The 24,513-nt window shown below is 35.4% G+C and overlaps 1 protein-coding gene across 9 annotated transcripts in view; it reads right to left on the bottom strand.

The window, feature by feature from the left end:
- Positions 1-2,855: 2,855 nt before the first annotated feature.
- The window catches only part of ZDHHC20 (zDHHC palmitoyltransferase 20), a 70,121-nt gene continuing 48,463 nt past the window's right edge, over positions 2,856-24,513 (bottom strand). For 3 of the 9 annotated variants that reach the window (XM_025875194.2, XM_025875192.2, XM_073894787.1), the window contains 6 exons: positions 18,448-18,580; positions 13,971-14,097; positions 10,483-10,572; positions 8,959-9,074; positions 7,829-7,906; positions 2,856-6,384 (listed from right to left, as the gene is read on the bottom strand). In XM_025875194.2, coding sequence (XP_025730979.1) covers positions 7,869-7,906; positions 8,959-9,074; positions 10,483-10,572; positions 13,971-14,097; positions 18,448-18,580 — 504 coding nt within the window. In that variant the 3' untranslated portion in view covers positions 2,856-6,384; positions 7,829-7,868. Of the gene's footprint in view, positions 6,385-7,828; positions 7,907-8,958; positions 9,075-9,418; positions 9,464-10,482; positions 10,573-13,970; positions 14,098-18,447; positions 18,581-24,513 lie in introns of those variants that run through there. The other 6 variants (XR_012378840.1, XR_003209065.2, XM_073894786.1 and 3 more) reach the window with 6 other exon arrangements.

Genomic DNA, 24,513 nt, shown 5'->3' with positions numbered 1-24,513 from the left:
GTGGTCATCACTTCCGAGCAGCCAAACGAGGCACCTTATAAGCTGGCATTTTTCGTCCCCTGTACCAAGAATGCCCAGAGGCCTGCTGACGTCCTGGGCCCTCACTCTGCATGCTTGGGCTCTGGGATTCTGGCCTAGGAGCTTCCCTTACCATCTCAGTGTAGAGGTCCTGGGTGCCCATATTCCCCCACAAGCCAGGAGGTAGGAGCAGCTGCCCCCCCCCCCCACCCAGTTAGCCCTGGAAGGCAGGGCAGGCTGTGGCTCTATGCTCCCTCTGGTCCCAGCACTCACCCATCCTCTGGAGCAGGTGCTCAAAAATAGGCTGAGTTTGAACACACAGGTACACAACATGTACTTTGAAAGCTCTAGGTGGGATCATACTATATATGTAATGTCTTCGAGATCTTTCCCATGGAGATACTTCAGTTTTTATGTATATAGCTATACAAAACCTTCTTTAAATGGCTTCATTGTAGTCTCTGGAAAAGAGTAACATAATTTAGCTGATTCCCTATAAAGGAACATGTGCTGCTTTTCCAAAAGCCTCTCAAACACCCAGCCTATGTGCATATCTCTATATAAACTCCTGAGTACAGTGGCCAGTACCAAGATTATGCACAGTGAAACTTGGACATATATTGCCAAATTACTTTTGTAGTGAAGTTAGGCCATTTTACATTCCCACCAAAATGCTTCTCTGCCCATATCCTCAGCAACACTGGCTATTGCCCATCTTAGGCAAAAATAATCTCATCAGTGTTTTCACTTGTGTTTCCTTAATTAATGAAGCCAAGCATCTTTTTATATCCTATTATTGATCCCTATTTCTTTTGTGAATTTCTTCTTGTTCTACCTCCCTTTTTTCCTATTAGTGCTAGTTTTCCTCTTAAATTTGCATGTACTCAAATCTGTTTTTCTTCATGACCACCAGTATTGTGCCCACTAAAAAATACCTTTCCTAGCCCATTATAGAACTTGTTACCCATTCTTTTTCTGCAGTATTTGTTTTCATTTTCTGTTAAGTTCATGAGCCAACTGGAATTTGTCCTGATGTAGGGTGTGAAGGATACAGCAACTTCATTTTTTCCCAGATGGCTGGCACACAGGTCCAGCATCACATCTCAACCAACCTATTTCTCCCTCACTGATCTATAGAATGCCTAACCAATTTTTCTTTTTCCCAAAAGTAACATGTACACACAACATAAAAATAAAATAGTATGAAAGGGTAAACAGTGAAATGTAACCTATTCCTGACCCCTCATTTCCTCTGGAGGCAACCCTACTAATAGTTCGTGTACCCCTTCAGATATTCTCTTGCATTCTGCCACCATAAACGGCGGTAGGACATGCTGTTTCCAGTCTTCTGTTGTTTTAAACAGCTCTGCAACTAGTGTCTTTATGTACTGCTCATAGTGTAGAAGTAAATCTATGAAATTCCCCAAAGTAGGTCAGAGAATATGGGCATTTGAAAACTTGATATTGCCAAACTGCTCTGCAATGATACTGCAGCATAAATCTAAACTTCCACTAAAATGTGTCAAGGATTGTTTGACAAATCTTTTTCAAGTTTGGGATAATTTTATAGGCTATGATGCTCACTTTTCTTTGAGAACTTGGGACATGACAGAGTAATGAACATAAAATTCCTTACAATTCTTTTCTGAACTTCAGTGTTCATTTTGTGGGTAGTTAGTACCAAAAAAAGTCCTCAAGAATTTATAATCTAGGGAGTTGATTTGAAAGTATGTGTGACCAATATATGGCTAAATTAAATTAGTAATAATAGTGTGGCCCTTTGGGCAGCACAGAGCCCTACCCTGGTTTGGAGTCACGGGGAAGTGTGATGAAAGCATGCCTCTGGATTGGAAATCCTGGATAAAGAGAATTACCTTACTGGAGAATGGGCTGAGAGGTGACATTCTTGCTTGAAGAACAACAGCTGGTAAATCAAGGAGTGGAAACAGCACTTAAATCCTCTATATCAGATGGAAGGCACTGATATGGAGGGTTAAAGAAAATGAGGTTAACTTCATGGAAGTGTTAAAACATCCATAAAAACCTGTTACACAGAAGAAAAACTGAATGTTAGTTTTCATCCCTCTAGATTCTGGGGTGCATGAGTGTAAGACATGTAAAAGAGGCCACCATCACTCAATTTTTCCAGAACGGTTCCGAAAAGTTAGCTTATGAGAAGTGAGAAAAGTAAAGCCAACGTGATGTCATTAGTGCTTTGGGTGTCAAAACGGCCTTTTGGCCAGTTTGTAGTCTATCTTCCTTCCTACCCCAAACACAGTGCTCTAAACTACCCTCTGCTTTCCAAAAAAACAAAACATAAAGGTTGCTTCATCTCTACTGGCCTCTACTGGTTCCTGTGAATGTTCTGAAATTCTCCTAGTCTAAACGCTGGGAGTCCCAGCTCTCACAGCCTTCCTGTTTTATCCAGCAGCTTCAAATATCAAAACTTCGTTGACTTGGAAGGGAATTAGAACACAAATGTCGAAAAGAATTCTACAGAAGATAAAACCCATTATTCGGCATTTTGACAGCCATAATTCAACAACTCTTACAATGTTTCAAAGGTACTTAAAATCCTAAAGTGACTTTTGAATTGAAAATCAACTTATGTTCAGCGAAAGCAACTTTAAATCCTATTTCAATAAAGCAATCCATACCTCGGGCCTACATAAACTAAAACACTGCTGAACCCAAATAGTACCTGTCTTAGATGTGGTTACTCCCAAATTATTAGCTAATTCTCTCAACACTATTTTACCAAATTTTCAAGATGACCAAAATAATAGTTATTCTCTCATTTGGTAAATACCACTTTATAACAACAACAACAAAAAAACTGTTCTTTCAGGACTTGATTTTGTTTATTAATAAAGTAAATCATTATTATGATTTTTGAAAAAAAAGTTTAAAAATGTTCAGCCTTCATGTTAATGTAGGTTAGGCCATCCAAAAGACAAAGCAAAGAGTTAACATTAAGTCATGGTCCAGGATTATACTTATGAGAAACAAATACAGGACTTACAGTACTTGATAAGTAAAGACAACCAAAATAAACTGTATTTCAAAGTTGTTTCTATAAAAACATTATTAAAGATCACTTTAAAATAGTGTCCATCTTTTCTTTTAAATGGGCATAGCCTCATCTGCAATCATGTACAAATATAATAAACTTGACTAATAGTTTTCTTAATCTTTTAATACAAATACAATTCCTTGCCTCTTTATGCAACCCAACAAAACAATATAAAGTGAAGTCATTAGAAAAATATGGAACTTTCTGAATCTATATTGCATTTTTAATTTAGATTGGAAAATACAGTTCAGATCATATGAAACACATGGATTTCAGGCTTACCTATTACCTATGTCTTACAAATTATCAGATATGGTTCTTTATTTTGGCTGAAATGCAAAAATATGATTAATTTCTTAATAACAGATTAGTTATTTTAAAAATAGTTTCCATTGATAGCAGTGCTAGTCCTAGAACAAAATGTAAGCAAAACATATTTGTAAGTCACTGTCTATTCGGTGCCCCAAATATACAGATCCTAACACTAAGCCCTTAATATACATTTGCTTTAAAGATTACTGAATGGACATCTCATGTGTCTGATAATCTTTAATTTGAACAATCCTGTAAACATAGTCAAAATCTTTCTAAAAGAAATAAAATTCAAGTAAACATTGCATATTTGATTTAAACTAATCTTACAGTTAAATTCACCTAAGACACATTGGATCAAAACCATTCCATATGTAAAAAGGTTTTTAAAAATCATGGAACTAAACTCTGTAAACGTGTTCATGTTCAATAACTACTGTACTGCAGCTGCTCTTTGGTTTGGCAAAGTGATATTGGTCAGATGCCTCAGGTACTGAATATTCAAGTAAATCTGTACCCAGGTAAAACCAAGACTCCTGTCGACTTTGTCTTTAATGGCAATGGCAAGCCCTGAAATTCAACTTTTCATTAAATATCACACCACAACTATTCAAAGTGTTTGACCAGACCAAAGATAGTACTAATACATTTTGAAGGCCTTCATTTTGACCTTTCCCCCACAAAGAGTTGATAGAGCTAATCAATACCAGTTGAAATACCAAAGAGGCAGCCTTGCCCTGACTCCCATGCAGTTTGTAGGCCCTTGTTGAATGACCATTAATATGTATGAATAAATCAGCCAAGTATTTAGAATGTGGCAAAATGTTGGCCATAAATTAAAGCAAAGGCTTTAAGTGAAAATTTCTGAAAAGGTGTTTGCTATGCTATTAAAGATGACAGTGAAATACAAATTAAAAGAGAAAGATACACCACCACAAAAGTGCCTGGATAGGTTAAAGGGGAAATTTATGTTTCCTCAACTGTTAATCAGGTGCATGCAAATCCTTTGATCTAAATGTAGAAATACTCACAAAAAGTACCAGGAGAACAATTCTGAAAGTAGTCAAGTAGGTTTAAACATTCACAATTTCCTTATAATACACAAAATGCCAAAATGAAGTGATATTTTGTTATCCCTTAACTCTCAGTTTTCTAGAGTCAAGATTATTAGGACTACAAAGTTGAAATAAAGACAGAAGAATCATAATAATAGTATTCCAAACTATATTTTCAAAGCTAACTCATTCCTTTGGCTCAAAGGGGGAAAAAAAAACATAACTTCCTTTTAAAATCTAATATTAGTATAGCCAACAGAATTAGACAAGTCCTATGAACTGAAGATCTGGAAGAGCGGACTATAAAATTTATGCTACACTAGGAAATTATAGAGCTATCCCTACCATATGTTTGGCATACAGAAGGTACTCTGAAAATATTTGTTGGATGAATGAAATGTAAGGTTAATTTTGCAAAATTAGGAATCAAAGAATGTGAGGTCATCCAGTCCAACTCATACATAACACCCTTTCCTCCCAATTCTATTTTACAGATAGGGAAACTGTAATGGTTGATACTTACAGATGCTGGTTAAGATTTATCTCTACCCAATACTGGAAGCAATCAATCATTTTGGTTTGTGTGTGTATATTTGACTAAACAGGATAAGTGAGGAGTAACATTTCTACCTTGTTTCTCCTTTACAGGATACAGTATTTTCCCTTAGAATTAATGCAACAATTCCTGTCACTTAGATTGCATTTCAAAAGGAAAAGGAGATCTAGGTCTACCAGGCAGAAAGGGGTTGGTGTTTAGGAAGTCAGATTTAAAATTTTTCATGTAAAAGTGGAATTCACTGCTCACAGACTAGAAGTCTTAAATGACCACTTAGGTTAGAATTTCTTTCCAGAAAGCGGAATTACACTAAGCAGTTTTACCCTAGTTCAAACTGCCTTTCAAGTCACTGTTTAAGCTGTTATGGGAATACCGGAAAAAGTTTCAAAGTAATTTCTAGTAATCGCCTAAATTGACATTTGAAAGTCAATAGCATGTTGCATTCTAAATACCTTGGGACCAGAAATAACTTTTAACAGCTTACAATACCTGCCCATCTTCCTCTTTACTTTTCTTCTAGCCACTGCCACTATTCTGACTGTGTCCAATATTTCTATAGCACATTTGCCTTTGTGTCTCCCTGCCCATAAAAATACCCATGAAAGTTCAACAAAAAAGTAATTTAAAAGCAGAGAGAACCTATTTCCTATACTGCCAAGTTTCCTTTAAGCCTCAGGCACAACACTACATTTCATGGTTGTATTAACGCTTAGAACTAAGCCATCAATGAATTATACAAATGTGCTCCATGTTTTAAATAATTATATTTAGATATCTGAATCTTTCTGAGTGTTATTTTATAGCCAACAATAAAAAACTTTATTATAAATGTTGAAAAGTATAAAACAGTAATTATAAATTAGCAAACACCCAATAAAAAAAAGTTATTTTCTCTTCCTTACACAGTACAAGCAACAGTAAATGGATATTATTATTCACCTTAAGCCATCATACTGCCCTACATGTACTTCAGTTAAGACAACTTTTCAGCTTGTGTTTCAGAACGAAACTTTATATGGATACTAAGAAACACTCTAATTATGTAACTCAGGTGTCAAAAAAATACATATGCCATGTTAACATGTGACTTGATAGCTCATAGTACAGCATCTCATAACAGGTAAGTATTATTTCCAAAGTAAAATTAAGTCACTTTTGTAGCAGTAAGTTGATGTAGCACAAATGGGTGTATTTAAGATTAAGGCATCTTTCTGCTCTGGAGTAATGCTTCTTCTGTGGATCTGGCAATCTGTACAAAGGCTTCCTTTTTAAAAAATATATCTTCTGTTATACTTCAATTATTTCATTCCATTGACCATTTTCTTGTAAATAAAGCTGAAAATATCAGTCCATAATATGTTTTTATAAACCTACAAAATCAGAAACAACTGAAGTTATTGGTTAAAACTTGATTTTATATTTCTGAAAATAAAGATTTATTAAATGGTTCTGTGGGCTAAGGTATAAAGCTGCTAAAATAACAAGACAGAGAATAAGTATTTTACTACTACTAATATTGTAATAATAACAAAGATTTTTATAAACAGTAAATCAGTGATATCTCTGACTTTCTTCCTCTGAAGCAATCAAGAGAGCATTTTAAAAGAGGTAGATTCTTACAGTTCTCCCTTACTGTTAATTTGGACATAATCTGAAGAGATATCTTATCTACCCCTTCATAAGACTGCTACAGGAGATGGGGAAATACCCAGAGCAACACTTATAGGTCGCTGAGATTTTCAACAACCACACATCAGACATTATCCTGCCCACATTAAGAATCCTAAAACCAGGACTATACCACAGCTACAGTTCTGGCGACATGATCATCACAGGATAAAATCACCACTCATCTTCGGAGTCCAGCCTCACACAAGCCCCCACTGAGAGCGCTGTTCCAATTCAGTCTAGGTCTTAGGCTCTGGCTGTTACTTTGGACATGGGCTCTGGGTCCTTTGTAGGGAACTGAAAGCTAATGGAAAATGCTGAGCAAGGAAGCAGACGTTCCCCTAATTGAGACTCCAGATGAGAACTGAAAAAAAATGAACTCTCCTGACACAGAAAAACTGAGGTAATAAATGGACGTTGTCTGAAATTGCTAAGTTTGTGGTAATTTGTTGTGGAGCAAAAGACAACCAATACACATTATAAGGAAGACTTCAAAAAATCTAATAGCTGCCTAAAATGCTAAAGAGTCACTGAGCTAGCTCCTAAGTTAAACAGACAGTGTTTTGAAGTATCAGGAGAGACAGAGAATTCACTATATCCCTCAAAATTCAACTTAGTTACATTACTCACTGCTGATACTACAGTTTATGTTTAATCTGTTTGGAACGTCCTTGATTGCTATTTAAATTAATTTCCTCTGGCTACTGTCTCAGGGCTGGCCAGATTGAGAATAGCGGATAAGTGTGGCTGGCTGACTACAGTAAACTGCTCTTTTGTTTTATCTTTTCCAACTAAATCATACTGGTGAACCTCTTCAGTCTTTTCTGCACCCTAATTAGTCACTCTTCTTTCTTAAACTAATTAACATGACACTGTTTACTGAAAAGATTAGTTGTCCACATATCAACCCAAACCGTTTTTTAGTTTCTTCATTAATCTACCAACACGTATTTATAAAGATTGCACTAGGAGTGGTAAGAAAAAATGGGATTTAAGCAGCTGTTACCTTCCAATCTCTTCTGAACTACCTGATTTTGCTGATATAATTAAAAGAGTAAAAAAAAATTGACTTGCAAATTGTTTTGAAATTATAAAATATGCAAATAACTGCATTTGTTCAAGGAAATTACCTTTATACTGTCTTACCTTGCTCTTATTCAAATGGTTAGTTATGAACAAGTGGTACTCAATTTTCTATTGCCACTGTAACATGGTTATTTGTCCCTGCAAGCACATAATTATATATGACAGGACAAAAAAAAAGAAGTATTAAGTTTCTGGCTAATTGGTAAAATTGATGATTACAGTAAAAGCAACTCTTATGTAAACACTAAATAGGCTTATAGTGTCAACCAATATCCACTTGGAGAACCCAGAAGTAAAGCAGTGCTAAGAGCTAAAAAGTCTGCTTTTATGCTTATATTTGAAAAAATGTCCATTGGCTTTTAAAGATGTTCAGCAGCAATAATTACAAAACCCATGAAATGAATTTTTCCCTTGACCTACACGGGGTCTAATGATCCTAATGAAGATCCTAATGATACCAATTCAAGAGAATAAAAAAAAAAAAATCAGAAATTCCAACAGGAAGTTTTCAAGTTTTAGGGTATTTCCTCAAGTTGGTACCAACTGATCTGAATGTCCAAACCATTTTCTCACAGTGCAAGATGATGACAATGTTATGGCTAGTGCTGTTGAAAACCGCCATGCATATATTTTAGGCTATAATGCTTGTTAGGTGGCCAGGCTATGTTATAAACCCGATCTGTTTGAAAGACCATTTCTGTCTTATCAACTGTTCTATAATGCATTCACAATTCATGGAATGATTGAGTCACCAAGAAAAGGTTAAAATGTATTTGGTGCATTCTTTTTATACTAAGGTAGCAAAGACTACAATGCATTTCAAAAATTATTTTCAAATAAGCAAAAGTTAAGATGCTAAAGAATAACCTTGTTTAAATGTTATTCAGAATAGTGAATGCCCAAAGAACTTTCTATATCTGAGGTAAAGAAATATGTGGCTGGGTAACAAAAGGAAATCCCAACTCTGAACAGAACAAAACACAGTAGTAGCCACTACACTTCTCAAACCTCTTTCTCCATAAAAACTACCAATAAACACTGACACCCTATTTGTAAGATATTTTATTAAAAAGTCTCACATATCTTAGTATTTTAAAATATCATGTTGTTTTGATTTTTACGTATTTGTTAAATCTGGTTGATCTTCATTTTAACCAGAAAAAGCACTGTTTTCAAATGACAAGTATTACCTGATCTGACAGTGCCTTCTTCAGATCCATTCTCTATCCATTGAGATTCACTGTCCAACAATCGGTTTTTTGATTCACTAAGCGGTTTGATAGGAAAGGGTTGATTTGAGCCAATACTGAAAAGAGGAAGAAATAATTCAGTAAATAGTTTAACGTTCAGTTAAGGATACTTAATTAATAAGCAGCAAATTAGTATTCCTTCTCCTAAATATGTGAGGGCAACTCATGAGATTTCAGCACTCTAAAAAAACTCTATCTTCAAAAGAAAAATATGCCCCCGACCCCCAACTGAATGGCTCTCTAAACCCAAGAATCTATATTCCAGCAGTGCCAATGAAAACAATTAGACAAAAGAAAAAAGCTTCAGAGGCTGGTGTGAAACTTTTAAAACGTGTTAATCAGGAGCTGTAAAGTAGCACAAGGTGAGGATCTATGTCTGTGGCCAGGACAAAAAAATTACCTGTCATTTCCCAAGTTTTCTGCTTTCTACCTCTGCAGTTTAGATCTAAGGGGAAAAAATGATTTAGTGATTTAGCGTAGACTTACTTTTCTTGCTAAGAGATCCAGGGAAGGAGGGAATGGAGGAACAAAAGAAGGAAAAGGGAACTAGTATTTCTTGTGTACTTACTATGGGCCAGACACTGTGCTAGGTGCTTTATACACATTATGTCAACCTTCACAATAACCCTTGGAGGTAAGTATGGTTATCTCTATTTTACAGAGCTGGAAACTGAGTCTCACACAGTTTAAATGACTTGTTCAGACTCACAATAAGTGTTAAGAGTTCTAAGGTCCTAAGGCTGTAGGTTTGAAGGTCTATGTTCTGATACTAATAGATGGCTTGGAATTTATAACCCCTCCTCCCCCACAATTTATTTCTGTCCTAAATAAATTTCGACTGTTTGACAGAAGTATCTCTGTCTTCTTTAAAATTTCATTTAAAATGAACTATTTCTTTTAATTTATGAATTGGTTTGCTTGCCATGCAAATACTGAAAAAGTATCTTCTAAGATGAATGAATGAGAAAAAATTTTATATTGTATTTTTGAAATCCTCATTAATATTATTTTTACACTACAGTTTAAATCTGTTTATCAAAATATAATGGTGGATAGTATGACTAATTTCTTTGAAAAAAATATAGTGGATATAAACCAAGAATCAAATCCTGAAAGAATGTCTTAGTTTCTAGAAAGATGTAGCGTATTTAGGAAAGCCATGTTTCCTGGTTTGCCCAGACATTTCCAGTTATATGTGATTGTCCTGGTTCAACTATTAATAGCAAGCATTCTCTTTCTTATTCTCCAAGTGTTCTGGTTTGGATGATAAAAAAATATGGTTATCCTAAGCATGTTAGGTACATATACATATTAGCTCTCTGTTAAAAAAAAACTTACATAGAATTTCTTTCCTTATCTATGTTGACCTATAAATTATTACTGTATTTATCAGATATGTATGTATGACACACACACAGTTTGCTTTATAATGAATAATGAAAAACTTAATGATAAGAAGCACACCTTCTAGCATATTCATTTTGATTTGTAACAGAAGCTTGTTCTGGATCCATCCCCACAAGGCGAGTTGGAAAACTGCAACCATCACCCAAGCTGCATAATGAAAAATATCAGTAATAATTTAAATCATATTAACTTAAATCAAGGTGGTCAAATTCAACAACCATTCTTCAAAAACATAGTATAAATTATCATAACTTGTCATTTCAGAAAATAATTCTTAAAATTTTCTAATTTAGAGGGTTACTAGCCTCACTGAAGAAATAAACTGTCTTCTCTTATAATTTACATATATTTAAAAACAGCATCTTTCAGGACTATTAAGATTATAATGTCTGGGGTGCCTGGGTGGCTCAGTCAGTTAAGTGTCTGCCTTTGGCTCAGGTCATGATCCCAGAGTCCTGGGATCGAGACCGGTATCGGGCTCCCTGCTCGGTTGGGTAGCCTGCTTCTCCCTCTTCCTCTGCCATGCCTCCTGCTTATGCTCTCTCTTTCTCTCTCTCAAATGAATAAATAAAACTCTTAAAAAAAGATTATAATGCCCATTAAGATTATGATACCTCAAACATAGGTATTCAAATATCTGGGAAGTTGGCTAGTTAAATATTTGGGTAATTGAAATTATAATGCTTATTAAGATTATGATGCCTATTAAGATTATGATACCTCAAAAACAGGTAAGCAAATATTTGGTAACTGACCTACTCATCACAATCATTTAAGACATCATAAAGGCTCAAACTGAAATTCAAGGTGTAAGTTCCAAATATTTATTCATTTGACAAATATTTATTAAATGCCTATGGGATGCCCTGGGTACTATTATTAGGACTAGGGATATAGCAGTGAACAAAACAGAAGAAAACTTCTGCCCTCAAGACGTTTACAATCTAAAAAAAAGTACAGACATACCTTAATTTCACATTTTAAAAACACCAAAATCATGAAAACAGGGACTTTCATTTCCAGCCAAGATGGATTAACTGATAAATGTGACCTTTCATCATGAACAATCAGAAAACCGAACAGTATATACAATAACTGTTATCCAAATAGGCAAACACAGAACTGTGGTCTCTGAAAAAAGAGAAACCAACCAAGTGAGTCCCAGCTTTCTGCCAGGACCTGAGCACCACCAGGGGAAAAAAGTAGAGCAAGGTAGTCTCAATGAATTGAGGTGACAGAGATGGGCGTTTCAAGAAGTTGAGGTAGCTTGAATCTACCGGACAGAGCTGAGGAAGAGGAAGATATATGCAAGAAAGGGTAACAACAATGTGCACAGCATTTTACTGGAGTGTTTTGATGAATGTGAAGCTACACATGTGAATCTAGGCTTAAAAAGCCTCAAAAGGACCAAGCTAAAACACAAGTAACTGCCAAAGGGAGAGAGCAAAATTTAATACACAGAATTCAAAATGTCTACCATCCAATCAAAAATTACTAGCATGAAAAGTAGCAGGAAAATGTGATCCACAACTAAGAAAAAAATTGTTAATAGAAAAGAATTAGAAATGACTATGAAAATTTGAAACAAATACTTTAAAATAGTAATTATAAATATGTCTGTGAATTAACAGGAAAAAAATGGATATGAGAAAAGAAACTTAAGATATAAAAAAAGAACCAAACTGAACTTCTAGAGCTAAAAAATACAATATCTGAAATGAAAATTCACTAGATGAGCTTGACAGCAGAGCAGACATCATAAAAGAAAAGATCAATGAACTTACAGACAGCAACAGAAACTATCCAAACCTTAGCAGACAGAGAAAAAAGATAGGGCCTGGGGAGCAAAGAACAGCAATGACCTGTGGGTCACAATCAAGCAATTTAACAAACATATACTTAAGAGTGCCCCCAAAACCAGTGGAGGGAAAGCATGCGAAGACATAACAAAAATTATTCAAATGTGATGAAAACTATAAATTCACAAATCCAAGAATCCTAATGAACCCCAGAGAGGCTAAACACAAAGAAACCACCAAATAAATAAACAAATAAATAAATCATCAAATGGCTTTTAAGATAAAATCTTAAAAGTAGTCAACGGTCAAAAAAAGACACGGTAATTTACAAACAGTGGAATAAAGATAAGAGTGAGGCTGATTTCTTGTCAAAAAAAAAAAAAAAAAAAAAAAAGGCAAGCCAGAAGTTAATGGAACAACATCTTTAAAGAAAGAGGAAAAAACAAGACAAAACAAAACCAGTCAACACTGAAATCTCAGTATAGAGAAAATAATCTTGAAAAATACTAGTCTGTTTTCTATCCAGACAGAGTGGAAAAACCTTGTAATACAGGAGATGATAAAGTACACAGAAGAGATTGATGCACTTAAAGGTACAGCAATAGGATCTATCAAATGAAACAGAGAAAAAAGACTGAACAAAAAAATGGACAGTGCATCAGGGAGCTGTGGCACAACTTCAAGTGTACTAATATACATGTAACTGGAGTCTATAGTAATGGGGAAGGGGGGTGGGGATGACAGAATAAGTATTTAAAGAAATAATGGTTAAAATACTCTTCAAATTTGATGAAAGTTATAAAATCACAGTTCCAAGAAGTTCAACCAATTCCAAGCATAAGAAACATGAAGAAAACTATATACCAAGGCACATCATAATCAAACTTCATGAAACTAGTGCTAAAAAAGCATATCTTACATCAAAAACAAATGATGTAATATATAGTGATTAACATAACAATAACAAAAATTTAAAAAAAGCATATCTTAAAAGCACCCAGTGAAAAAAAGACACATTACATATAGAGTAAAAAAAAGAATGAGTGCAAACTTCTTGTCAGAAAAAATGTAACACAGAAGATGGTGAGGCAATATCTAGAATTATATGCCAAGCAAAAATGTCTTTCAAAAGTGAAAGCAAAATGTTATTTTCAGACAAAAATATAGGAAATACAGCTAAACAATGGGAAAAAACCCGTAACATTTATAAATATGTCACTTGAATTTCAAATATTTTTTACTTTTCTGTAATGACTTTGGTATATAGATGGCCTAAGATGGCTGGGAATTTGGGAGAAAAGGAAACTATGAATCATCTCAAGCATATACTTTCATTTACATTTGAAGTTAAAAATTGCATTATATGTTGGGTCTTCTTTTAAGACACAATAGAATACATATCTGTGATAGAATCTTTGAAGATATAGCTAATAAGTACAAATTCTTATGATTCTCTACTTCAAACAACTTATTTTCATCTTGAAGGAAAAAGAGTGATTGTTATTTTTATGAATAATTTTTTTTCTACTTTCCATTCAAATATATGCCCAAACTCTCTTGTGGGAGAATTTAATAAAAAACATGAAAAATAAAGTATTTTATATAATCAAGATGTTCTGAGTTTTCATTCTCAAGGCTCATAAGGATGTCATTATATACTGTATTCTCTGAATCTTAAGACATTTAACCAGAGAGACAGACTATCACAGATTCTGTAATTTCTGAGACCTGCATTTTGTACATTACCTTGAAAATATTGGAAGCAGCCAGTATTTCTTTTCATCACCAAAGACTTGTCTCCAATTTTTACTGCATCCAAGAGAAAAACCATTTCCATCAGGTCCATATGAAAATGTGGGTGAGCGGAATGATTCTGTTATATGTACATATATATAAAAAAAGAGTTAATCTATTTAAAAAATTATACGATGGAAGATAAAGATAAAGCAATTTTCTTGCTTTATATCTTTGATATCAAAATTATATAAATACAATTTAAAATAAATAAGATATTTGTAATAATTAAAAGATAAATTCCTGAAACTTATTTGGGAAAAAAAATAACACCTCTGAGTATTTCATCACCTTTATAAAATGAAAATGTGAAAACAATTATCTAATATTACTAAAAATCTACTAAAGTGTGTTCACTATATCTCACCTTTTTAAAAAGATATGCTAACTCTTGCAACTTCACTCATTTATTACTTATGAAATTCTTACTATGTGCCTAATGGCACAGTACCAGGTGTTTGAGATCCAAAGGTAAATTAGATGAAATTCTTACCAAAGAATCCACAGTCAAACAAAGTCTAACAAAACTGCACTGTGATATACATGTGTGAATGGGGGTGATGGTATGTGAGCATGATCTTGAACAACAAATAACAGATAAAGAAGCAGATGGTGATCAGAGACGATTATTTCAAGTTTGGCTGTTAAGTGATGTAGAGTGGAGGCTAGAGAAAGATACACATTTCACAAGAAAAAGTTTTTTTTCTTTATGTAAAAATACAATTTATTTTAGCATGTTTTATAAGCTAAGGATAAAAAGCCAGGGAGAGAGGAACTGGGAAAGGTTGATGATGTAGAAAAGTAAAGTAAAAAAAGTAAAGAACACATTTTAGCTAAAAGATAAGCTGTAAGGGCAGAAGAAATGAGACAGCCTCTAGAAGAGTTCTGAAGATTAACCTTAGATGCCAGAAAAGACATTTGTCCTCAGAAGTTAGAGGCAGAGTGACAGTGATGGGTTTGAAAGGAGAAATGTCTGTGTGAGGTTTTAAAGGGGAGAAGATAAGAATTTACTTGTGACAACTTCTAGTTTTTTCAGAACCACATGACATGACTGCCAAATAGAGCAGAGGACCCAAGTGAGGTCTGAGACTTTAAATGTGTAGGTGCACCAATCGCTGTGGAAGTGAGACTGCCTTCTCCAGCTTTCGACAGCCCCGATGTACTTGTGGAGAAAATGGAGAGCTGGAATAACCCAGGTCATGGATCAGCAACTGAATTACAGGAGAAAGCCAGGACAGGTATAGTGTGAGAGTGTTGTCAAGAGTTGTTAAAGTCATTTGTTACAGGATCTAGAATCGAAAAGGGGAGAAATGAGACCGGAAGGGAAAGGAATGGTTGGGACAGTTGAGTACAGAAAAGGAGAGCTGCAAGGATGATGAGTGGTCAGAGAATGGAAAGTTCAAGGTGACAATTTCAGGGGCTCTTCAGTTCCAAGAGATTAAAAGGTTCAATGTTTAGTTTATGAGAATGATTGGCCATGAGCGTCGAAGGGACCAGCTTGCTTGTTTGGGATGATTGCATTTGTTTGAATACAGAAACTCTTTAATTGGGGAAATGGTCTCAAGGTAGGTAGGGGACAGTTACGGAGAAGGGTAGAAGTGATACCTCAAAGGACAGAAGAACATAATTCTGGAAGGAGCAGTGGAGAAACAGCCTAGGGCCAGGGGTGTGGAAGGTGAGCTGTAAAGGAAGTGGTGTGCCAGGGTAGTTTTTTCAAAATAAGGGTTAAAATACCTTAATAGGTGTTTTTCAAATCTATTTTTTTTTTTTTTTGCGACCAGCATTTCTTTTTAACGAACTAGAACAGAAAATATTAGAGTACATCGCACATAGAAGAGATTAATGATGTTTTGTAAAATTTTTGCTTATTTTATTTATATAATTTTATAAACGTGTGCATGCACTAGGTCACAATACAAATGATGCCTTTCTCACTGTAGTCACCGGCAAAAAAAGCTGAAGAACACTGCTTAAAGAGAACAATGGGTTTCCCATGAAGCACTCCTCTCTCATAACTAAGGGGCTGGGCAAGAAATGAAGCAGGCTTGGAACTGTGGCAAATTAAAGCGTTCAAGCTCCCATCTAAAGCAGTTGACTACTACTCAGTTCCAACTGAAGGATGCCAGAGAGGAAAATGGGCCCACTGTTACCAGATTTATCAATTTTTGAAAAGAAATCAGCTTTTCTACGTGAAATCTCTTCCTTTTTAATTGGCATAGTTCGTAAGGGCTAGACTTTGCATGTAAGCTGCCTTTTATGATGTAAGTAAGCTTACTCATCACTGATGAATAAAGGTAAGAGGATGGACGGCAGGATACTCTGTGACAAGGATAACAAATTAATTACTAGATACAAGAAAGTTTATTTACACAGAAAAGGGATGAAGGCATGATGGAACTGGAGGAGAGCTCCACAATGGAGAGTGAGCTGCGGAAGAAAGGGCTTAGAAATTCTTACCCTGGAGCCCATCAAGCTTTTTCATGACACAGTAAGACACCAAGTTAAAATAATACAAATATAAACATATCTAAAAGTCTCCCTAAAATGTCTTCATCTTTATGTATTATAATCTGCCTCCAATTCTCCTGGCAGACACATGGCTTTAGATGGCAAGGAGTCTTTGACTTTCCTGTGAAACAATGTGACAAATCCCTATTTCGTATCTTGCTACATTAGCCAGTGCCTAAATATTTCAATTATAGCACAGTGGCTGCTTACAGGCTAATAGCTTAGTTTGAGCCAATGCCACACCACTCTTATTTAGGAAATATTTGTTCAATTATTTTAATACTTTACTGAATTCTTCCCCTATATTTCACTTTATAAAAGCAGCAAAATATGGAAATAAATGCTGATATTAGTGATATAGTTGACATAAAGATGGAAATGATTAACCATGTTAAAAACACTACTCCTTAGCCTCAATCATGGAACACACCAGTGTGTAATCAAAGGTGGGGAAAAAAGTAAAGAACATATTTTAGCTAAAAGATAAGCTGTAAGGGCACCTGGGTGACCCAGTCGATTGAGTGTCCAACTCTTGATTTCAGCTCAGGTCATGATATCAGGGTTGTGAGACTGAGCCTGGCAGTGGGCTCTGCACTTAGTGCAGAGTCAGCTTGAGATTCCCTCTCCTTCTGCCCCTCCCCTTTGCTTGCATGCGGGTGTGCTCTCCCTCTCTCAAATAAATAAAATCTTTTTTTATTAAGATTTTATTTATTTATTTGACAGAGAGAGAGAGACAGTGAGAGCAGGAACACAAGCAGGGGGGTGGGAGAGGGAGAAGCAGGTTTCCTGCCGAGCAGGGAGTCCAATGCAGGGCTTGATCTCAGGACCCTGGGATCATAACCTGAGTCAAAGGCAGACGCTTAACGACTGAGCCACCCAGGCGCCCCTCAAATAAATAAAATCTTTAGAAAAAATAAAAGATAAGCTGTAATATGACTTAAAATTTTTTTGTGTGTGTTCTGAGAATGAACCTCCATATAACATGTAAACCTACTGTCTACACCTTTATAGGATGATTTTATTTTTTTAAAGATTTTATTTATTTATTTGACAGAGAGACACACAGCGAGAGAGGGAACACAAGCAGGGGGAGTGGGAAAGGGAGAAACAGGCTTCCCACAGAGCAGGGAGCCCTATGTGGGGCTCAATCCCAGGACCCTGGGATCATGACCTGAGCTGAAGGCATATGCTTAACGACTGAGCCACCCAGGCGCCACTATAGGATGATTTTTTTTTTTAAGGTTTTATTTATTCACTTGAGACACAGAGATACAGAGAGAGAGAGCATGAGCAGGGAGAGAGGCAGAGTGAGAGGGAGAAGCAGGCTCCCTGGTGAGCCAGGAGCCCAACGTGGGGCTCGATCCCAGGACCCTGGGATCATGACCTGAGCTGAAGGCAGATGCCTAACCATCTGAGCCACCCAGGCACCCCTATAGATGATTTTTGAAAAGGCACTGTATAAATGCAGAGAACAGCTCTTATTTATTAAAATTCATATTGAGGTGCCTGGGTGGCTCAGTCTGTTAAGGGACTGACTCTTGGTTTCAGCTCAGGTCATGATCTCAGGGTCATGAGATTGAGCCCTGCATCAGGCTCCATGCTCTGCAGGGGGTCTGCTTCTCTCCTTCCCCCTCTCCCTCTGCCCCTCCCCCCTGCTTGCTCATGCTCTTGCTCTCTAAAATGAATAAATAATTTTTTAAGTATAATATTTATATAGTTCTTTTATATACAATGCACAACTGAAAATGCATATAAATGCCAATCTCACATCCTCAACCTTCAAAATATTGAAACTTTACATTATGTACCCATTGTTCTTATCTAGTCATAGTTAACCTTAATACAGATTTTACACTTTTTTATCATCTGACTATTGTCCTCATGATTTCATAGTCATTTATATTTCTTTTAATCTCCTTACCTATTGTTGTTCTGTTTTTTCCAACTAGCCAGCAGTGGTAGCTGAAAAGTGATAGGACGCTGATGAAGAACATTGTAGACACAAAGAAAAGGAAAAGTACGTGGAACTTTGCACGTGTATCAGAGAGTTCATTCTGAGAAAGGAAGAAGAGTTAACTTTAGAATAGTCAGCCCCTAAAATATATTATTTGATTCTTCCTAAAGACTGAATTTACCAAAAATCTTGCCAGATATGAAAAATATAAAATAAAATCAGATAATAAATCCAAAAGCAACATCTCCCAAAACAGAAAATTGGCATTATCAAAGGAGCTTGCTTATATAAAAGGTTGAAAGGGTCATTTAAAAAATTACTCTTAAACATTTAAAAATTTTAGTAATATATTCAGTAATAAAATAAAAAGAAGCATTTTTTACTCAACATTTTTCTTTTGTACTTTATGCATATATTCCTAAGCCCCTGATATCCAGGATAGACAAGGGTTTTTTCTTATCTATGCTAAAATATTTGCTTATTTTAAGTATACATGCTGCTAACCAAACACTAATTATGATAAATTTGTGTACTTCTTTAATTTCTATTTTTGGAACACCCCAGCATATATCCCCATGCCCTCAGCTGTTTAATTCCTACCTTTTTTATCCTCAATTTCTAGTTTTTTTTTTTTAGGTAATTAGCAGTTTTGGTAAATACATTTACCACAAGGTATTAGTGAATGAAAACAGCTTTGCTGTTACCCATTCTTATGGCTATATTCATTTTTTTTAAAGATTTTATTTATTTATTTGAGAGAGAGAGAATGAGAGACAGAGAGCACGAGGATCAGAGGGAGAAGCAGACTCCTCGCTGAGCAGGGAGCCCGATGTGGGACTCAATCCTGGGACTCCAGGATCATGACCTGAGCCGAAGGCAGTTGCTTAACTAACTGAGCCACCCAGGCGCCCTGGCTAAATTCATTTTAACAGAAGCAAAATCTTAACCTAGAAGAAATGAGTATCTTTATTTTTTAAGATTTTATTTATTTATTTGAGAGAGAGAGCACATGAGAGGGGGGAGGGTCAGAGGGAGAAGTAGACTCCCTGCTGAGCAGGGAGCCCGATGCGGGACTCGATCCCGGGACTCCAAGATCATGACCTGAGCCGAAGGCAGTCACTTAACCAACTGAGCCACCTAAGCACCCGAAATTAGTATCTATTAATAGGAGAAAGAGGAAGCCTTTAAGTGTTAGCTCTTAAAATAAAACCACATGGGCAAATCACAGACTCCACTAAAACATGAGGTGGTCCTGGCTTGATTTAAACACTGTTTACATGATAAAATGAAGGTTTTTAGCGTTAGATTATTCTGACATTCATTTTTTACTCTTCTCTCCCAGAGTAACCACAGTACCTTTTAAACATATCAAGCAATTCATTTAATTTCCCATCTTGTGAAGCAAATGTCATATTTGCTATATATTTACTATAAATTGTCACAAGAATGGCATGGCAATAATGTTATTTTACCTTTGGACAACTCTCTGTAGATTTCCTGCGGCAAAGTTTGTACAAATAGAGATAATGTATTAAGAAACCAAATTTTATACAAAATTATGCTGAACACCAGTTTTATAAATCTTTTGTTTTGAAGGAACCCTAAGATGTTGTTCTCTACAGGTCATTGACAACATTTTCTCCAAAAATACAGAAGAGAAAACAGACAAGAATATTTAGCTCCTTAAGCACATTCAAGGTACACTTTAAATACATACTTTCCCACTATTTTTAAAGAGATTTATATCTAGGAAAGAATAAAATTAATTTTTTTAGCAAATAGCTTTTATTAAAAAGCTTCTGATTAGTAGTTTCTCAAAACTGTATCTGAGAATTTCTTACTACCTTCAGTCACTACTACTGCAAAAGCCTTCTAAGAGGTGCTATCATTGACCTCCAGTGTAGTTTCAGCTCCAATCAGAGTGATCCATTACAATAAGACCATGTTACTCCTCTGCTCCTGTTTCATTTGGCATGAAAGACACAGTCCTCCAACACTCTCCAAGGCCCACTGCCTGGACTTCTCATTAGTCCCATTCTCTCTCATTCTACGCCAGCCACCTAGCCTCCTTGCTGTTACACAAACATGGCGGGACACTCCTACTTTTGGGCCTTTGCTCTAAAGTCGAGATGTTTCCTCAAAAATGTTCTTCTCTCAAATGTCCACTAACTCCTTTCAAGTCTTTGCTCAAATCTTACCTTCTGAAATCTACCCTGATCACACTGTTTAAAAAAATTGAGATATAATTGACATATAACATTCTATTAGTTTCAGGTGTAAAACATGACTCAATATATGTACACATTGCAAAATGATCACCACAGTAAGTCTAGTTAACTCCCATACCACAGTTATAAAACTTTTTTTCTAGTGATGAGATCTTTTAAGATGTACTAACTTAGCATCAAATATACTTAACTGTAGTCACCACATTGTGCATTATATGCCCAGGACTTATTAATGTTATTCTGAGCACCTTCACTCACTTTACCCATCCCCTGACACTGCCCCGACAATCACCAATCTGTTATGAGTCCAAAAAAATTTTTTTTTAGATTCTACATATAAGTGACAAAAACAGTATTTGCCTTTCTCTGACTTATTTCACTTAGTGTAATGTCTTCCAAGCCCACCCATGTGGTCACAAATGGCAGGATTTCCTAAGTTTTTATGGCCAAGTAATATTCCATTGTGTACACACACACAAACACAATTTTCTTCATCCATTCATCTACTGATGGGACACTTAGGTTGTTTTCATGTCTTGGCTATTATAAATAAGCTGCAATGTACATGGGGTTTACACCTATCTTTTCAAGTTAGTGTTTTCATATCCTTTGGATAAATACCCAGAAGTAGAATTGCTGGATCATATGGTAGTTCTAATGTTTGGAGGAATCTTCATACTGTTTCTATAGTGGCTAAACCAATCTACATCCCCACCAACAGTACATGGGTTCCCTTTTCTCCACATCCTCGCCAACACTAGTTACTTCTTATCTTTTGATAATAGCCGTTCTAACAGGTATGAGTTGGTATCTCACTGTGGTTTTGATTTGCATTTCCCTGATTAGAGACATTGAGCACTTTTTCATGTACCTGCTGGCCATCCCTATGTCTTTGGAAAAATGTCTATTCAGATCCTCTGCTCATTTAAAATTTTTTTTTGGCTATTGGGTTGTAGAAGTTCTTTATATATTTTGTCTATTAAGCCCTTATCCAATATATGATTTGCAAGTATCTTCTCCCATTCACTAACCTGCCTTTTTGTTTTGTTGGGTTTTTTTTGCTGCATAGAAGCTTCTTAGTCTGATGTAGTCCCACTTGTTTATTTTTGCTTTTGTTATTTTGCTTTTGGTGCCAAATCTAAAAAATCATCACCAGGACCAATGTGAAGGAGCTTACTGCCAATGTTTTCAACATCTAAGAGACTTACGGTTTTAGGTCTTATGTTCAAGTCTTTAGTCCATTTGGAATTTTTGTATGATGTAAGATAGGGATCCAGTTTCATTCTTTTGCATGTGGCTGTGCATTTTTCCCAATATTATTTATTACAGAGACTGTCCTTACCCACTGTAGACTCTTGGCTCTCTGTTGTAAATTAACTGACCAAAGATTCATGGGTTTATTTCTGGCCTATTTTGTTCCATTGATTTATGTGTCTGTTTTCATGCCAATACCATACTGTTCTGATTACTATAACTTTGTAATATGGTTTGAAATCAGGAAGTGTGATACTTCCAGCTTTGTTCTTCTTTTTCAAGACTGCCTTGGCTATTTGGGGTCTTTTGTGGTTTTAGAAATTTTAGAACTGTTTGTTTTATTTCTGTGAAAAATGTCATTGGAACTTAGGGATTACACTGATTATGTAGATGGCTTTTGGTAGTATGGACATTTTAACATTAATTCTTCACATTTTAACAATATTAATTCTTCCAGTCCATGAGCACAGATTAACTTTCCATGAATTTGTGCCTTCAATTGCTTTCATCAATCTCTTATAGTTCTCAATGTACACGTCTCTCACCTCCTTGGTTAAAGTTATTCCCTAAGTATTTTGACATTTTTGATGCAAGTATAAATGGGATTGTTTTCTTAATTTCTCTTCTGATAGTCTGTTACTAGTGTATAGAAACGCAACTGATTTTGAACCCTCTAACTTTTCTGAATTGGTTTCTTAGTTCTAACAGTTTTTGGTGGAGAATTCAGGGTATTCCAAATATAATATTATGTATTATGCAAATAGACAGCTTTACTTCTTTCTTATTTGAATTCTTTTTCTTGTCTAATTGCTGTGGCTAGGATTTCCAATACATATTGTGTTGAATAAACAGCAAGAGTGGGAATCCTGGTCTTGTTCTTAATCTTAGGGGGAAAGCTTTAAGCTTTTCATCACTGAGTATGATGTTAGCTGTGGGACTGTCATATATGGTCTTACTGTGTTGAGATGTTCCCTCTATACTTAAGAATTTTTTACCAAAAATGGATGCTGAATTTTATCAAATGCTTTTTCTGCATCTATTGAGATGATATGATTTTTTCCTTCATTTTGTTAATGTGGTATGTCATGCTGATTGATTTAAAGATGCTGAACCATACCTGCATCCCTGGAATAAATCCCACATGATCATAGTGTATGATCCTTTTAATTTTTAATGTATTGCTGAATGCAGCTTGCTAATATTTTTTTGAATATTTTTACATCTTTGTTCAACATGGATATTGGCCCATAATTTTCTTTTCTTGCAGTGCCCTTGTCCATTTTTGGTATCAGGGTAATACTGGCCTCATAAAATGAATTTGGAAGTGTTCCCGCTTCTGTTTTCTTGGAAGATTTTGAGGACTGGAATTCACTACCAAACCATCTGGTCCTGGACTTTCATTTATTGGGAAGTTACTGATTACTGATTTAATCTCCTTCCTAGCAATTAATCTCTTCAGATTTTTCTATTCCATCATGATTCAGTCTTGTAGGTTGTATTTTCTAGGAAAGTATCCATTTCTGCTAAGTTGTCCAATTTGCTGGTGTATCATTGTTCATAGTAATCTCTTATGATCCTTTGTATTTCTGTGGTATCAGATATGTTTTCTCTTTCATTTCTGATTTTATTTGAGTCCTCTTTCTTTCTTGGTGAGTCTAGGTAAAGGTTTGACTATTTTGTTTATCTTTAAAAAAAACCCCAGGTCTTTCATTGATCTTTTCTATTGTCTTTTTAGTCTCTATTTCCACTCTGATTTGTTATTTTCCCCCTTGTACTAACTTTGCCTTGTATGTTCTTTTTCTAGTTCCTTGAGATGTGAAGTTAGGTTACTTTAGATCATTCTTATTAGTGAGTTTTCCAGTTTTCTTTTTTGTAATTGATTTCTGGTTTTATATCATTGTGTTTTCTGTTTCTTTTGAATGGAGTGTTCTTTATGTCTGGTAAGTCTACCTGGTCTAATGTGTCACTTTAATGCCAATCTTCTTTATTGATTTTCTGTCTGGATGACCTATCCGTTGATGAAAGTGGGGTATTAAAGTCTCTACTATTATTGTATTGCTCTCTACTTCTCTCTTTAGGTCTGTTAATATTTGCTCTATATATCTAGGTGCTCCCATGTGTCCACTAACTTCCTTCAAGTCTTTGCTCAAATCTGATTGTCTTACCGAGCAGGTCTATCCCGATCACTCTCTTAACACTTCTATCTGTCCCCTGTCATACTCACCCCACACACACTTGGCACATCCCTTACCCTACTCTACTTTTGCTTTTTTTCATAGTGTTTACTTTCTAATATACAGTAGGATTTACTTATTTATTACATTTATATGCTGTCCTCTTCTTAAAAGTAAGTTCTATAAAAACAGGACTCTGTTTTGTTCACTGATATATCCAAAGTGCCTAGAACACTGCCTGGCACATAGTAGGTACTAAATAAATATTTGTTAGATGAAGAAAAAGATTTAAGTTTACTAGTCTTTCCTGACTCATGACAAGTTTGAAAAAAGTTTTAAAAATATTTATTCTTTTTTTTTTTAGAGATAGAAAGCAT

The sequence above is a fragment of the Callorhinus ursinus genome, unplaced genomic scaffold, assembly GCF_003265705.2.
Source record: "Callorhinus ursinus isolate GAN/ISIS: 27379988/994484 unplaced genomic scaffold, GSC_fseal_2.0 scaffold7, whole genome shotgun sequence".
In the NCBI taxonomy this organism is placed as follows: Eukaryota; Metazoa; Chordata; class Mammalia; order Carnivora; family Otariidae; genus Callorhinus; species Callorhinus ursinus.
Note: the sequence above shows the minus strand (reverse complement) of the source record. Positions and strands in the feature narration are given on the sequence as shown.